At 35.8% G+C, this 18,627-nt stretch overlaps 1 protein-coding gene and 1 long non-coding RNA gene across 4 annotated transcripts in view; one reads left to right on the top strand and one right to left on the bottom strand.

Moving 5' to 3' along the window:
* Window positions 1-18,000, bottom strand: part of LOC128227433 (peptidyl-glycine alpha-amidating monooxygenase-like) — a 51,982-nt gene extending 33,982 nt beyond the window's left edge. For 2 of the 3 annotated variants that reach the window (XM_052937968.1, XM_052937970.1), the window contains exons 1-5: window positions 13,075-13,211; window positions 8,849-8,941; window positions 7,653-8,038; window positions 5,495-5,579; window positions 1,662-1,752 (exon numbers count right to left, since the gene is read on the bottom strand). In XM_052937968.1, the coding sequence (XP_052793928.1) occupies window positions 1,662-1,752; window positions 5,495-5,579; window positions 7,653-7,796 (320 nt within the window). In that variant the 5' untranslated portion in view covers window positions 7,797-8,038; window positions 8,849-8,941; window positions 13,075-13,211. Of the gene's footprint in view, window positions 1-1,661; window positions 1,753-5,494; window positions 5,580-7,652; window positions 8,039-8,848; window positions 8,942-13,074; window positions 13,212-17,978 lie in introns of those variants that run through there. The other variant, XM_052937969.1, reaches the window with a different exon arrangement.
* Window positions 13,340-15,625, top strand: LOC128227434 (uncharacterized). Its single transcript, XR_008259819.1, has 3 exons — window positions 13,340-13,464; window positions 14,113-14,182; window positions 14,869-15,625. It is a non-coding gene; the product is annotated as an uncharacterized LOC128227434 (long non-coding RNA).
* Window positions 18,001-18,627: the final 627 nt, after the last annotated feature.

The raw sequence follows: 18,627 nt of genomic DNA, 5'->3' as shown, positions 1-18,627 counted from the left end.
AGCTTGTAAGAACTATTGAAACTGGCAAGCTTGAAGGAACTATTGACACTGGCAAGCTTGTAAGAACTATTGAAACTGGCAAGCTTGAAGGAACTATTGAAACTGGCAAGTTTGTAATATCTATTGACACTGACAAGCTTGAAGGAACTATTGACACTGGCAAGCTTGAAAGAACTATTGACACTTGCAAGGATGTAGGAATTATTGGCACTGGCAAGCTTGAAGGAACTATTGACACTGGCAAGCTTGAAAGAACTATTGACACTTGCAAGGATGTAGGAATTATTGGCACTGGCAAGCTTGAAGGAACTATTGACACTGGCAAGCTTGAAAGAACTATTGACACTTGCAAGGATGTAGGAATTATTGGCACTGGCAAGCTTGAAGGAACTATTGAAACTGGCAAGCTTGTTCAAATTTAATGTTGGGCCAGTCCAGCAGACTTTTTTCAGTGCAAGGCTTGCAGAATTCTGCTTATTTCATTGACTGACTATTTCAAATCTCTAAATCTTTCTAAATCTAAAAACAGGATGTATGCAGACATCTTAACACCATTATATGTCACAAACTGCAGTATGAAATTATGTTTTAAACATCTAAGTCACTTATAATTACCTGATGCAATCATCCTTAAACCCTCGTATTAAACTTTGTTAGATTTAATTATTATACATATTTGGTTATATCTGCTGATCTTTTTCAATTAGATTACATAAAAGTTCCTAAACTATTTTAATGACATGTCTTATCTTACTACAGGCTGGCAGTCAAATTACTAAATTAATGCCTGAAAATAAAAAAGCAGACAGTCTGGTGCACTAGAGACGTTTTTTTTTATGAAACTACAGGCTTATTTGTAACTGGAAATGACTACATTAAAAAGCAAAGAATAGAACTAACATAACTGCTTTCTTTTCAAACTGATTTTTTAATTACTGGGACATTTTCATGAAACACTGTCAGCATTCGGAGGACAAGGTTAACAAAATGAGTTTTTTTCACTTTTTCTGGAAGATTTAAACTTCATAAACTAACATTATTATCTCTACTCTTAAGATACTAGCCTGAAAACAAACAGCAACGATATCTCTGCAAACAGATTTCCAACATTTTTCTCAGCTGGGCTTAAAATGTATGAAGTTACATATCAACAAAAACCCTGCAGTTTCAACAGTTTTCACAATAGCTTCCTAAGTCTACCTTCTGCATAAAATTCAAGGTACAATGCAGATTATTATACTGTAAGATTCTGAAAGCAAATAGAGCTGTCACAGGAATGACAAATGTCCCAGATTGCCGCCGGGACACAGAAATGGCAAACTATTTCATTGAAAAGAGGCCATAAAGGTAATTGTACACAGCATTTTCACTTATCATGCTTATCCAATGTGTGTTGTTTAATTAAAATCCATTGAGTAGTTTAGAAGTTAAGCTGCTGTTAAGAACAAATAATAAAGGGCAATAACTCTGTAGTTAGGTGAAATATAGTTATGGTTCTTGCACACTGCACTTCCTGCTATTGTGCTGTACCATTGCATGAAGTTAAATTCCATCCTTTAGTTTTCAAGTTAGGCACTTCGTTTGTAGGGGGTATAAAAATAAACACTGCTCAACCTCACAATGACACATACATGTTCACGAACATTAAAATAAGTGATTACCAGAATGAGTTGATGTCTTTCCTGAGAGATTTGCAGCCAAACACAAGGATGTGGTGGGCTGTGTTTGCATCTGCCAGGGCTTCGTATTTCACTAGAAAATAAAACATTACGTTTAAAGGTCTTGTTGCATTCATACATAAATTTGATGGTGCCCCTCATATCAATAAGTATGAAAACATGAGGAAGAATCATCAGGTCCATAAATATCATTGAGTATAAAATGGCAATTGAAAAAGAACATGTTACTTACAAACTTTTTTTTTCAATCTACATGTAAACAAGCTTTTAATCAAAACAAATATCCTGAACATTATATTTGAACAAGAGCTTTCACAGTAAGTGATGCATGCCCTCAAAGGGGGGATTTGCACATGCAATGTTGTCTTTATTTACCAAACACATGTGCCAAATAATTTAAAATTTCTCTCTGCATGACAAAGTTACAGCCCAGACACAACCAACTACAGGGTATTCCCTATGTGCATATATGCTGCATTCCATAATGATTAAACTTATTCTAAAATCTCTCTCTGTATGACACAGATACAGCCCTGACACAACCAACTATACTCTATGTGCATTTATGCAGCATTCGATAACGATTAAACACAAGTGTGACCTTGAACTTTGAGGTAGGGCTATGGGAATTGTATGCAACATGTCATGTTCATGTACCAACCACATGTGGCTATTTATTTTAAAATCTTCCTGTGCATGACAAAGTTACAACCTGGACATGACCAACTATACTGTATATTCATTAGGGATGTGAACTAGTAGTAAAACAGCTGGTACTCGAGTACTTGGACCATCTTCCGTTCCAGTACTCAGGTACTTGATTACTCCGAAAACTTGTATTGGTTTTCGGGGATACCAATATATTGGCCATTTCCATCTTTAAATAATTTTATCATTATGTAATAATGTGATTTTTTTTTTTAAAAGTTGTTTTATTATGAGGATTTGTCAATACATAAATAGGTGACACTACAATAAAGCGCATACCAAGAAGTAAACACTATATATGTAAAAACAATTATCACGTCATAAATGTAGTATATAGATATAATATTGAACAGTTTTTTGCATGTCATGCCACCATTATACACTAACTTGACACCACACAGTGTACATTTACACAACTTGCTGTCGGCTGCTTTTTAAAGTAATTTAACGCTGTGGATTTTGCAAGCTGCATAATTCATTGCAATGTATGTTAAGTTGTTTACTTGACAAAATATTATTTCAGAATGACAATTCTTTATACTGTTATATTGTTAATACCTCATTAATATTCCTAATTCTTAATTAAATATATCCATCAATCAATTGTAATGATCTTTGCAAAAATACGCCAATTAACAAGTCAATGCTTGTACTGGTGTTCTTAATGCATTTGTTAGGTGAAAACTCTTAATTGGTAAACAATATAATCATGTAGCAGATGTACCACTATCAAAACTTCGCTAATTGGCATCACTGCAAATCAGGGCCCTTTGTTGACAGTCTGTGTACTCTCATACCAACTGACATTTAATTTGTTCGGGTCAATTATGAACATAGCGTGGATTAGTGGCACTGTGCTATGTCTAATTGCCAATGCATCAGTACGGTTATATCGTCTCTAAAACGTATATTTGGTGAATTTTAAAGATTTGATTTCAAATACTTGAGTAGTGAATAAGTACTCAGGTACTCGAACTTCGATCGCGTACTCGGAAATTGATGCTATCCCTAATATACATAAAAGCCATTCCATAGTGATTAACTTGTTAGTGTGGCCTTTACCAACGTGGGTCTTGTGATATGTTGCCCTTATTGTACTGAACCTATGTGCCAAGTTATTGTTAAATCCTTTCTCACATGACAAAGTAACAGCCTGGACACGAAAAACTGAACAGACAGTGTGATTTAAATACCGGTATGCCCTCCCTTGGGGGCATAAAAAGTGATCATTTGGAAAACTGGTAGGTAAAACAGGGCCACAGTCTTCAGATTGAGACCATACCCATTTTTACAAGATCTCATACTTATAATATCTATGGTATGTTTCTAGTCTTGATTGAAAAAATTGACAAGTGCAGAAGCCAGATTTATGCTCAGCATGCAAATTTATTGGCCGCGCAGCTAGCCAGAGTAAGATTTTTATATCATTCAGGGGTCGACACTAACCATTTTTCCAAGGGATCCCGAAGAGACACCAACATTTGAAATCAGGTGTTCCTTCCTAAAATTAGGAGTTCCTTCCACGTTTTACATTTTTTCATTGTTGAGCCTGTTTTAATATTAAATTCAACATACAAATACAGTGTCTTTTACTTTCAATTTGTAATTCAAGTATATACCATATTATACATGTTTTCAGCAGCATGTAATGACAAGTTTATAGTAGCACTGAATGTCAGACATGTGAACCTCTGGCGATGGGAGAGAGGTATATTTGGGTCTCTAAGTTGATAGATTGGGTTCAAAAGCGGTAGAATGTCTAAGTCACTTTTGTTTTCAGTCAAAAACAAAGATTTTTCAGTCAAAAACAAAGACGGATACAATGTAAACAAAAACTTGATGTTGATACTATTTTTAGATTTTCGGAAAATACGCATTTATATTAGTAGAGCTGCTGATAAATCAATCAGACTGCCCAACAGCAGTATTGCATACTGGAAGAGCAGACGACCAAAAATTGTGGATGTTAATTTTCGCGGCATAAAATCACAAAATTTTATAAATTGACTGTAGATAATGAATAAAACTTAGCAAATTTTATTTCTATTATGATTTGATCATAGCATTAAAATAAATGTCTTTAAAATTAACAAAGAATACTGATAAGTTGAATGTCAATTAACAAAGAATGATGAATGTATGATGCCGGTCTTCTGTGCCGTAAATGTTACTGTAAATACTCGAAGGTCGTACCATGAAGGTATCACCAGTGTTGGCATATTTTTTGGGCGGTTCTGACACATAAGCAAAACAATTCCACATAAGTATTTTACCGATAATAAATCTCTGTCAACTCTGACCTTGTTGAAAATGTAAACAACAAAACAGAAGCGTTAACCCGCATGCGCCATGTGAAATGACCAGTTTATTTATAGATTCATAATTATAGTCCAAAAGTCAGCTATACTTTCGCTTTGCTGTGTCCGATGATAATAATTACAGTATCATTTTGACATGCACTTTTAAGAAATTTAAGGGGACCCGAATTTAGGTAATAAATTAATGAAATGCTACTTATTTATTTATATTTAGCCTTTATTGGTCAGAAATTTAAGTGTCCCGACGGAATACCGGACTTCGAAGTTTAGGTGTCCCTCCCGAAAAATTGGTGGCCTCGGAATCCCGGGACCCCGTTAGTGTCGAACACTGTCATTAACAGAAACATTGACTTCTCTTTTCTTGCAGGTATACCATAAATTTCCAATAAGTGTAATAAATGACAATGCATTTTTGCACACTAACATTGGACTACAGACCTGGTGGCTGCTTCAGTAAAGGATTTTAGCTGTAATTTCAATGATCTTAAATATGTATAAACTTCACAAACAGCAATATAATTCCTGAATTCCTCCCCCCCCCCCCGATAGATAGAGCCTTATTTACAAATGACCTTATAACTTTATTTAAGGGATTCAAGGTTAAGCTGTAGAATTTTACCATTGACTATTAAATGATCCTTTATCAGTTGCAAAAAATAGCTGTGCATTTGTCCACAAACCAGTTGAAGAAAAGTGATTTTTCTTAGAGTCACTGTTTTGGGGCTGACATTATCTGTATCAAATATGCCATATACTGGTACATGATAATTCTACAATATGAAACATTACCTATGTACCCCTCCGCTGTAGAGTTGGCTGGGTGACCCAAGATATCCTCCGTCACCCGATAACCCGTGCAGTAATACTGGTCAGACTGAAACAATCAAACGCTCATGAGTAATAGGCATACATGGGTCATATCAACTGTTGATGAACATAGCTGCATGTCTTGTAGATGATCTACAGTGTCACAAAAGCTCAAATGTCTGCTAGTTCCAGACCATCAGGTGACATTATATTTACAGCATAAATATCATATATTTTTATACTTTATCAGAACATTAATACATAAATTTATTATTCTATTAAAAGATGAATATATGAAATACTTTACTAAAACTGTATTGCTTTACTTTAACTACCATGTCATTTAAAAGTCTATAAGTAATATTAACGAATCAATTATACAGCATTGAAAATACATTGTTCCCTATATTAATTGGAGTCTCATTGCTATTTGATGCCAAAATGACACTGATTGCACTGGTCAGTAACTCAGAAAATGTGTCTGTAAATATCTGTGACTTATAACATGAAGCCACTCATGAATCCGTATTTATGTCAACAAAGTAAGTTTATATCTCATTACTTAACATTTTACATGTAAAATATTACTCAGTATTGTTCTTGATACATATGAAAATCAATATCATTTAAAACAACAAATCCAAATCAGCAATATATGTAACTTCAGTATCATCAGGTGAACCTATTAGTGTTCAATAATATTATACAGACATATACGTGTTTTAGCAAGTTTTTATAAAGGACAACTGCTGCAGAAGAGGGCCAGGGGGACAGGGGGAAGGGGGCACTTTGTATGGCACAGTGTATAGTGTGTACTTTATTAGTTTGATAAGGACCATGTTTATCTGAAGTAAAATAAGGTTTCTAATGCCAGGGTTGAACACCTCCTATATTACTGAAAGCAAACATGAAACACTGCTTTTTACAATGTATATATATATATAAATATGTAAAGAGAGAAAAACAAGTGAATGTCATACACAAAGGTTAAAGCTCTTTTTTGCATAAAGTATAACTATAACATCTATTTGTCAAGCCTGAAGGAACATGAATTATATACAACATGAACAACTAGAAAAACAATGCACTGTAAGCAGTAAACTGTCACTACATTCTTTATGAAAGACTAGTGTAAAATGTAAAATATACAATAACTTCAAAAACATAACAATAAGCAGCTATGACTACAAAATAAAACCTAGGTTTACGTTGTAGGTAAATTGAGATACACAGTGAAGAAACTAATTTCACTACAATAACTCCATAGAAGTACATGTACCTTAGTAGCTTTGCTCTGAGATAAGAAAATAATAATTATATAATCCCAAATAAGCAGCCGAGGTTATAATGTACATATCAACATTATTATTGGTCTGTAAATCTTTCAGAGATATTCACTTAAATAATGGTTAAAAGTTATTTGTGCATATTTACCAAAAAGAAATTATTAGGTGCAGTCTTACTGCCATCCCTTTGGAAAGAAGAGCCCAAACTATTGTGAAATGTGCTTGTCCTATTTTTAGAACAATTTTGGTTATAAGTGGCTGTAGTACATAAAGCAAAATTTAGAAGGCAGACACTGTACATACAGTTTTTGCCCATTCAAGGGTCATAACTCTCAATTGACTTGAGCAATATGACTGGTTATCAAACATCTCTGAGATTGGATGTGGCAGGACCGGTCTCAGGTACATGTAATTTCATAACCTAAAGGGTGACAACTCTAGAGTGACTCGAGCAAAATGGTTTGTTAATTGAACCAGTACATATTATGCCCATACACAGTCTGTCCAAATTTGGTGATGATTGCACAAAAGATTCTTAAATTATTGATCAGACAACATACTGGACCACGCCAGCCTGAAATTATAATATGTTCTATTCTATGAATGGGCACTTAAAGATATAATTTGGAACACTAAAGTTATTAATCTCTTATCTATATAATTTAACATGTAAATTATGGGTTTAACTTCAGAAATGTCCCAAGCATCAACTGTCTTGAATTGCCAACATAATCCCATCCGTTAATCAAGCACAATATCATGTTCAAAAGTGCACATTGAAGACCTTGTAAAGGCTCCTCAAAAGGTTTAAATAGTGCTGTAGAACATTAAACTTCATTAATTTTCATACACACCTGAGCAGGTTGTGCCCCTCTCATCCGCAGGTCGAACGTACATGCGTCATTCGGAAAGCCATTGTGGTCAATACTGCAGTTCCTATCCCCTCTAACTTTTATCACAACACCAGCAATTATCACTTGAACAAACAAGTTCCACATGGCTCCTTTGGGTCTCAAAGTGTTGAGATTTCACAGAAAAACTTCTGTAGATCTGTAGCTGAGCACAAATCAATCCATCAGTTAAGGAATTTGTCCATGTTTTTGCAGAAAGTTTCAGAGAAAAGTGTGTTTTTGTATTCAAATCACGTAATATCTGTTTGTTTATCTTATAAGCTTTAAGAAACTATTTTTATCCATCACTTGTGAGGTTCCTTCAGTGTTTAAACATCATTTTACTGCATCTGCAAACATTAAACTTGATGTGTTATATATGGGTACCATTTATTCATTTTATTGCACAATAAATGCATTGACCGTTTTGCTAAAATTGAACACAATAGGAAGACTGTATGTTAATTAACACCACATAAAAAAACCCACAACAAACCTGACATTAATTTTGTTCCAAACATTAAATTTTGCTGTTCTAATAAAATACTTGTTTATGTGTACATGCAAGTTAATCATCCATGGCCTGTATCTTGAACAGTATCTACACTTGAGCTTTACAATTAATGAACCATTAAATGTCTGGATATAAGCAGGGGCATAGCTAGTGATGCAGACATACACAGACGTGTAACATCAGTTTCAAAAGAGAACAACAAATATTGCCAAAAATTACAAACCAGGTTGAAAGCTGCTAAAAAATCATATGGCAATGGTTCCTAAGGCCCTTAACGTAACATTTGGCCTACCTAGTTAACGATACAAGCACAAGCCTACAAGTCTTGTTCAGGGCATGTTGACAACATTATATGCGAACGCTTGTGTAAGAATTCAGGCTAGTTCATTCAAAAATCATATTTCAATGAGTGAAACTATGCCCCAGATGATAAAATTTTAAATCAAATCACCACAAAGTTAAACAGTGTACAAAATGCCCAAACTTACCCTATTTACCTACCAACATTATATGCACACTATATAAAGTACTTCCAATGAAAATCAATTACAAACAGCTATAAACATAATTATAATTTATGAATGATTAAGAAATGATAATTGACTGTTTGAATAATGTTAGCTCAACTATAAAACCATATCTTTACCATGAAAAGTCAGTTAACCAGGTTCTAAATGTCTTCGGGCATTTCCTAGTGTTGTCAGCTGTCAAAGGCCCTTGTTAGGACGGGAGATCACATCTGTAAATATACACAAATATTTTTCTTGTAATAAATTATTAATGATGCTTAATGCTTGTATAATCATAATGAAAATAGAAAATGTTTTAAAACATAAGTAACATAACCCAATAATCTTATTGACAAACAATATTTTTATACTTATTTTTGCATTAATTTCATCACTGACCATGAGTTTTATGTAATATTCTTTGTTTTACAACTTAAGTGTTTCATTAATAAAGGAAGTGTGGTAGTCACCAGATTGCCTTCAGATGAGTTTAAAATGTGCTTTTACATATATGAAGTCATCAGTATACATGACTGTGTTTCTCCAAAACCGTGGAACAATGACTTTATTGACAATTCAGAAACTGTATGATGTCTTACTATTTTTCAGTTCGAAAACATTATCAATGATGTTGTCAAGGTTACAGTAATTTAAAGGGGCTTGACACCAGATGGTCAAAAATTTGGCAAATACATTCTTTCCTCAAAACAAGCCTAGAATCGTCAATGCATGCTAGTTCTAAGGAGGCGGACAATACATCACTTTACATGGTTAAAATAATGAACACAATGATCATGTTGCTGTCTCATCTGTGTTTGGATCCTTTTAACATAGCGCATAATGGTTTAATGGTTTCCCAGTTCATATCATATCATATCATATCTGTTCATGCGTACAGATAGATATACCAACGCTATTTTAAACTTACTGGGATTTGTGTGGTAGACAACCCTAGTTAATTTTGAATTGGAAAACTGCTCAAAAACTGCAAAAGATGCAAGTGTCGTAAGCAATGTGATACATCAGTAAGTAAGATTCGATGCCTTGTACACAGCAATGTCAATTTAATGCAAGTTTTTGACATTTTTTCTTCACTTGCAATTTTATCATTGGTTGTCTAACCACTTTAAAAAGAATTGCAATACAAAGGACAAACAGAATCAAGAATATTGTGACTTTTTTTAAGCATACCATTATATAATTTTATATACTGGCAATGGTATTTCATAAAAAATATAATTAACCTGTCACAAATACAATTATATTGTTTTTTATTCTTCTTGTAGACTTGCACTGACTGACAATGTATATTTTAGCACTACAAACATCCTAATGTTAAGTTATCAGGGAGATAATTACTCTCCAGGTATTAGAAGAAGATTTTTGTGAATTTGTAAATGCTTACAGCAGCTATTCACTTTTATAATAATACTCTGAATAATTTACGATCACTTCTTCATCATATGTCATCTGAAATTCTTTGTGAAACAGGCATTTAAAAGCCCATACTAACAAATTGAACAAAGACAAATTTTCGAAGTGACATCTGACTTCTAGACGGGACACTTGCTATATACTGGTTGTATTCACTCAAGATCCCAGGTGTCCTGGAAGGGATACTTGCTATACACTGGTGGTATTCACTCAAGATCCCAGGTGTCCTGGAAGGGGGACACTTGCTATACACTGGTGGTATTCACTCAAGATCCCATGTGTCCTGGAAGGGACACTTGCTATAAAATGGTGGTATGCACTCAAGATCCAAGGTGTCCTGGAAGGGACACTTGTTATAAACTGGTGGTATCCCCTCAAGTTTCCAGGTGTTCTGGAAGGGACACTTGCTATAAACTGGTGGCATCCACTCAAGATCCCAGGTGTTCAAGAAGGGACAATTGCTATAAACTCAGGTGATATCCACTCAAGATCCCAGGTGTCCTGGAAGGGACACTTGCTATAAACTTAATGTATCCACTCAAGTTCCCACGTGTTCTGGAAGGGACACTTGCTATAAACTGGTGGTATTCACTCAAGATCCCAGGTGTCCTGGAAGGGACACTTGCTATAAAATGGTGGTATGCACTCAAGATCCCATGTGTCCTGGAAGGGACACTTGCTATAAAATGGTGGTATGCACTCAAGATCCAAGGTGTTCTGGAAGGGACACTTGTTATAAACTGGTGGTATCCCCTCAAGTTTCCAGGTGTTCTGGAAGGGACACTTGCTATAAACTGGTGGCATCCACTCAAGTTTCCAGGTGTTCTGGAAGGGACACTTGCTATAACCTGTGGTATCCACTCAGGATCCCAGGTGATCTAGAAGAGACACTTGCTATAAACTGGTAGTATGCACTCAAGTTCCAAGGTGTTCTGGAAGGGACACTTGCTATAACCTGTGGTATCCACGCAGGATCCCAGGTGTTCTAGAAGAGACACTTGCTATAAACTGGGAGTTGGCACTCAAGTTACAAGGTGTTCTGGAAGGGACACTTGCTATAAGCTGGTGGTTACCCACTCAGAATCTCAGGTGTTCTACAAGGGAGACTTGCTATAAACTTGTGGTATCCACTCAAGTTCCCAGGTGTTCTGGAAGGGACACTTGCTATAAACTAGTTGTATGCACAAAGGTTACAATGCTTCTCCACCCCTCTCCAACCACCCTTAACCACGACATGCCTTCCACTTAAACACAATGGAGTATCAAACCTCGGCATACAAACCACCTTGCATACTCTATTGTATGTACTTATGAAAATGAAAGGGGTTCCCGGGTTATAGTCACGCCCCCTTCCTCTGACTCCCCCACCCATCTCCAACCACCAACAACTATGCCATACAACCAACTAAAACACAATGCAATTTTAAACCCCGGCGTACAAACCACCTGGCATACTCTATTGTTTGTACTTATGAAAATGAATGGGGTTCCCGGGTTTTAGTCACCCATACCCCCCCCCACCTCCAACTCCCCCACCCCTCTCCAACCACCCTCAACCACGACATACAACCCACTAAAACACAATGCCTTATCAAATCCCGGCATATGAACCACCTCTCATACTCTATTGTATGTACTAATTAAAGTGAAAGGGTTTCCCGAGTTTTAGCCCCCTCCGACTCCCCCACCCCTCTCCAACCACCAACAACTACAGCATACAACCAACTAAAACACAATGCAGTATTAAACCCCGGCGAACAAATCACCCAAGCCTATTGTATGCACTTATGAAAATGAAAGGGGTTCCCGGGTTATAGTCACACTCCCCCTCCACCGACTTACCCACCCCACTCCAACGACCAACAACTACAGCATACAACCCACGAACACAATGAAGTATGTAATATTGGCATACAAACCACCTCTCATACTCTTTTGTATGTACTTATTAAAATGAAAGGGGTTCCCGGGTTTTAGCCCCCTCCCCCTCTCCTTCGACTCCCCCACCCCTCTCCAACCACCAACAACTACAGCATACAACCAACTAAAACACAATGCAGTATTAAACCCCGGCGAACAAATCACCCAAGCCTATTGTATGTACTTATGAAAATGAAAGGGGTTCCCGGGTTATAGTCACACACCCCCTTCACCGACTTACCCACCCCACTCCAACAACCAACAACTACAGCATACAACCCACGAACACAATGAAGTATTTAATCTTGGCATACAAACCACCTCTCATACTCTATTGTATGTACTTACGAAAATGAAAGGGGTTCCCGGGTTATAGTCACACATCCCCTCCACCAACTTACCCACCCCACTCCAACAACCAACAACTACAGCATACAACCCACGAACACAATGAAGTTTGTAATCTTGGCATACAAACCACCTCTCATACTCTATTGTATGTACTTATGAAAATGAAAGGGGTTCCCGTGTTATAGTCACACACACCCTCCACCGACTAACCCACCGCACTCCAACAACCAACAACTACAGCATACAAGCCACGAACACAATGAAGTATGTAATCTTGGCATACAAACCACCTCTCATACTCTATTGTATGTACTTATGAAAATGAAAGGGGTTCCCGGTATTTCCACCGACCCCCAACCTGGTTGTTTAATTTCAAAGATGTAATATTTCCATAATCTATTAAACATAAAGGACAAATAAAACAAAATTAATCACCACGCTTATCTGAAGGAAAACAACATATGTTCGATTTCAAATAAAACCAAAAAACAACAACAAATAATCCGGTTTAAAATATCCGGAAAAACATCAACTTGGTCATCACAACAGATGTTTTCATATATCTTCGTGAGAAAACATTTTTACATATCTATATTTATTCTATATGTCAAAAGAGCGATTAAACCTATGGTAGTATGTTCTGAATAATATTGAATACCTTTTAGGGAATGACAGTATAATGTTTTTGTTTTAGTTATCGATCCATCCGCTTGACAGGCTACAGTCAACACTTTCTAATATTACAAACCCAAACCGTTGGTTCCAGCGTACTCTGCACAACAAGAGTACTGAAATGGTAAGGGCAGGTAACCCAGGCTAACCCAAACCGCTACCCCTTCTTATAGCAGTCAACACTTATTATGATTGTGAGTCGGACAGGGACAAATCCAATCGGAACTACTCGGCTAGTATCAAGATATGGCCTCGGATATAATACGGGTCGTAAGAAAATAGTCCATCATGGCCGACCAAGAAGATGTTCAAACAACCAAGAGATATGTTAGTCCAAAGACAGAATGAGGAGCGAACTTTTACCACTTATTTGTGTGTAAGTGTTATTTTTTATACTTATTGTATTTTAATAAAATATAAAAATAGTTTTAAAAGAGCCCTAATGAGAAACTAATTGGAAATGTCATTAATTCTTAGTGGGTGGGGTAAAGTCTTCTTTCATTTGACAGATTCTAATATAGTAAATAACAATTTTGAAGCTCCAGTGATCAGTGGCAAAAAATAAGAAAACAAATACTCTATTTGATTTTTTTTAATAACAAATAAGTCTGAATCTGACTTTACTTAGATCGATAATTGGTTCGACTTTCTTTCTCAGTGTATTTATCTCATACATTTCATATCATTAACTTTAATTTTAATTATTATAATTAAAGTTTACATTCTTTTAACCAAGGATGTATGGTTTAAATGTCCGTGAGTGTTGGTATCGAACAACTTAATGTAATGGCACAATTGAATGCCTCGGCCTGCTCACTAATATAGTTCTCTAAATAAATTAGATCTTCATTCTATTGGTTTAACAAAATGAGTTTGAATGCATAAACCAGCACACATTTCTTTCAAGACTAAATTCTATGATATCCACCAGTGGTGGTGATGCAGAAACATTGAAAAATGCTGACATTTTTACTGTGCCAATGAAATGCAGACATTTAAATTTTAATCTTATTGTCATTTTCAGAGAAGAGTATGGTACCAGGGGTACAGCTGACTCTGATTCCCGGCTTTTTCTAATGAAAAAGGCAGATGAGGTAATGGTTGTGCTATTTTCGAAATTCGGACAATAATTTAACAGTCAAGTATCCTATTGGTTTAAGCCCAAAAGTACCTGCATGTTTGTACAATTAACCAACAAGGATTGACAGTATTAAAATATCAACATTGTTACAATTTATCTACAATTTGTAGATAAATTAAAACATGATAACAATTTCATTTCATATTTTTTAATTTACCAGTAGTCCAGAGCTAAAAGCTGCTCTCTCACAGATTGACAGTTCTTCTTGGTCATTCTTCAAAAGCCCAAAGGAGTAATTAAATTAAATTTACACATATAATTCATTATATGGCTTAAAGCAATAGCAAAAAAATATTTTCCAAACAATTGAAATCTGTTCTATTATGTGTGACCTTATATGACTAGTTGGAGGAATTTTTACCAAATTTTCAAACTTGTATATGAAAGACTGTGATCTGATATTATGTCAGCAGTCTAATATCACTGGTTTCCATACATTTGCACAATAATTGCCAATTGGCTCGTTTAAAGGTAAAAATAAAAAAGGTGTCAGAACAGTAAAACTGTGAGGATGCAGCTTTAAATTGGTGTTGCACTTAATGTTTTGTGAATACTTTTCTGTTGTTGTACCGGCTTTTAAAATAATTGATCTGAAAATATAATTCCTATTATTGTTGTATTTTCTGTTTTCTATTTCAGGCACTGGAATCCGAATGTAATCAAAAATGCCATTGTATGAGGATTGACCTGCAATGCATGGAAATCATCTAACACAACTGCAACGCCTACCTTGAAAAATGAGTGCAAGATGGAAACAAAGCATTCAGTGGAACATCTTGTCATCTCGAATATTTGATGACTTACATACTGATGTGAAGATGAAGATAAAAGACATCTGTTGGTCCGTGATTATTAAATAAATCCGAACATATATTTTAAAAGGGTAATATGGTAAAGGATATATCTACGCTTAAAGTGGTTTTCCGAGGGAAGATAACTACAAAAACAGAAACAGATGGCATCGGCAGACCAAATAAACTATTTTGTTCAGTTCAATTTTTAAGTCTTCAGAAATTCCGTTAATAGGGCACATCCTTGCAAATGCCATATTGTAAACTGGGCTCTTGTGAAAAGGTGAAAGTGGTCTAGAGGATAAGCCTCAAATTCAAGGTTGTGAGTTCAAGACCTCCAAGATACTTTCTCTTGACCTCAGGAAAAGGATGTCCATACTTGTTTCTACTTAGGCAACAAACTTAAGAGTGATCTTGTAAGCTTCCATAGCAATCTGATAAGGCATAAAATAAGATACTAGCTGACTTGCAAACAGTTTTTCCATTTGTGTTGATTTATTTTTCAGTCTGTTGGAATGTTTATTAGAAGTGATGCGCATTGCTTACTGCAACCACAATTTATTTTCTTTATTAAGTTAAATTTAACGAACACGTAACATGACTTGTGATTTTACAGATGCATGTTTATTTTGGTTGATTGTATGAGTTTATTTTCTCAAATGATGTAATAATAAAAGTTATTCTGAATGACTGTCCTTTTTTGTTTGAAGAAAATGTGTTGAGGTTTTGGCATAGCATAGTGTCATCATCATCATCATCATCATTGTTGTGTACAAATAAAACATTCAAAACAATGTAATTAAAACCAAGCTGTCAAGCCAAGTACTCAAAGAGGCACAAGGATATTGCTAAAGAGACCGGTAATACATTTAGACAAATAAAATGCAAAGAAAGATCTATAATTCTGACACATGGTAATGCTTTAAATAGTCCTCTCATTGTGTGTTTATGGTTAAAGTGGAGACATACAGTATTTTTTATAAGGAAGACTTAAATTTGTATGGCAACTTAAAGCCATATATGTGGATTAAACGCCAGAAATATTGTGAAGTCTCCAAACTCAATGCACTTAAAAGGGCTTGGCACAGAAATGAAAGTAAAAATGGGAGCAAAACCTAATTTATCATTAATTTTACATTGGATTGCATACACATGGCTCTGTTATTACTTGACTAATATCAAAAATAAAATTAAGAGACATGTTGATCCAAACTGTAATTATTCTTGTTTGCATTTTATGGAGTTGGACATAAAAGAGTCATTTGGTGAAGAGTGATCTAAAGGCTAATTATTCAAAATAGATTAAGTATTATTGAAAAAAGTCTGGTATACATTGCTGAAAAGCTTAGTAACCTGGCTAAATATTTGTTTAAGGCTTTTATTTAGAAAAAAATAAATCAGTTGAGTATCTTATCAGTTACTCTTTTGGTGTTGTTGTTTTTAATAAAAAATGACAATTTACTCAAAGATATTGAGACTAATAATTATAGATTAAGACAAATATAATGTGTAAGGAAACTTCTAATGAATGGGTTTATCCACAGCCTAGGAGGTAAAGTGAAGCATGATCTGCCTTGAACAAATACAATTTTAAGACAAGTTCTGTCAACTTAGTGCACCAGTCAATTGTAACCCCACCCCCACCCCCACCCCAGGTCCGGGGGAATACTGGGGTTAACCCGGGGAAATGGGCCGTGTTTTTACCTATCTGGTGGCCCTGCAGTGCTGGGTGAATGCGGTGGTTTTATCTTCGCTTAAAATATAGAGGGGAATGGACCTTACCTATAGTCCCTGGGTGTGGGGGCATTTGGCAGGGATTTTGCCATTGGATCGTCCGCGCAGGGTGGGGATTTTAGCCGGGGTTGGCTGTATTGAAAGTCAAAGTCCCCACTATTCCCCAGACCGGGGGGGGGGGGGGCGTGGTTACAATTGTCTGGTGCATATCCTCATGAACGTTGTACTGGCACTCTAACAATTGAGCTTACTGCGTGGATAGTCACCGCCCCACCCCAACCACACAGAACTGTTTACACAAAAAAAATCTGCAGCCCAAACCCAACAATGCTGAAGTAAAGGCATGCATAGATTTCAGCTGGTAAAGCTGACTGGGTGCCAAGCTCACACCCATCCTACCACAACCCACAAAACTCTGCACAAGGCAATCAATGATTTTACAGAATAGTAATGCTGTTTTAATGGCAAGGCATGGTGTGAAAAATAACACGGCAAAGTATGACTTAAAACTTACATTTCATAGGGTATTCCTATAACTGTTGAGAAAATGTTGACATTTAGTCCATGCATGCATTTAATCCGATGTAATGATTCATGCATGCCATGAACCGTATGATAATTTCAATGACTGTCAAGTACATTTTCTGTGTGCTCACGATTTTTCTAGAGGAAATAGAGTGCTTCAACTATAAGCAAACATCTAAATATTCATAAAACGAACATTCTTTGAGGTTACAATAAATATTTTCTCTTAAACAAGCACATTTAATTTAACACAATCCATTTCCTTGTTGTTACAATGGGCCTTCTTTACGCGGATTGAAAACGGTGTTAATCGCCGGCAGCCGCATCGCACTTTCGTATATCCTTACTACTATTTACGAGGTCTATCTCGAAGCTTGCCGGAGATGGCCGAGTTGTTACGATTGGGACAAATCAACTAAAGGTTAATTTACAAACATGCTTACAGTCTACATCACCCCAGATCGATATTTGAGGATAGCTCGGGCAACGTGTGTGTTCACCCTTCCTATTCACTATTTCTCTTGTCGGAATCGGCAGAGTCATTTTTTTTGCGGATGCCACACCGTATCGTCTAAAGATCAAGTACCCGGCCATTATCAGCTCAATATGTTGGAAATTTACTCACAGTACTGGCTGAGAAGCAGTTTACGACAGTTTTTATACGTTTTTATTGAATTATTTATACGTATAAATACCTACTAAAATTGTTCACATTTTAGATAGCTACAGCTCAATTAAGCTGCGATTGTCGATATATTTTTCACATGTGTGGCGTCACATATACTGTATCTAATAGGGGCGCAAAGGGTACTTACACTGTTCTGATTAGCTTGTGATGAGAAGCATTTTCCTACAAATCGAATGCGGGGCAGATTTAAGGTGCCTATTGTGTGTTTTTATTATCCGTTTATTTAATATACTAAATATAAGACTGTTATAAGAGAAATATTATTTATTTTTTCAGTATTTACGAAAACCTTAAAATTTACGACAGTCAATTCATACTCGAAAGCAGGCAGACACTGAATATCAATGATATTTTGATTCATTTCTGATAGAAACATGTCTTTGTATACATTTAAGTGAATGTGGGTGCGAAACAAGCGTCATGCTTGTCATACCAGTGTTCACAAATATGTAAACAATGATCATCGTTTGTATAAGTCTATTTAGGAAAAACTTGTAGCTATTCATAGATATGCAAAGTAGGCTCACATGCATGCGCAATACGCTGCGCGTGCCGATCCCCCACGTGCAAGTGTGTGTACAAAACTAAAAATAAACATTAAACATAACATAAAAGTTACTTACCTGTCTCGGTAAGAATTTCAACTTTTGCCTAGTTACC

Source organism: Mya arenaria, chromosome 3, assembly GCF_026914265.1.
Source record: "Mya arenaria isolate MELC-2E11 chromosome 3, ASM2691426v1".
Classification (NCBI taxonomy): Eukaryota; Metazoa; Mollusca; class Bivalvia; order Myida; family Myidae; genus Mya; species Mya arenaria.
The sequence above is the reverse complement of the archived record's forward strand: the minus strand, read 5'-3'. Positions and strand labels throughout refer to the sequence as shown.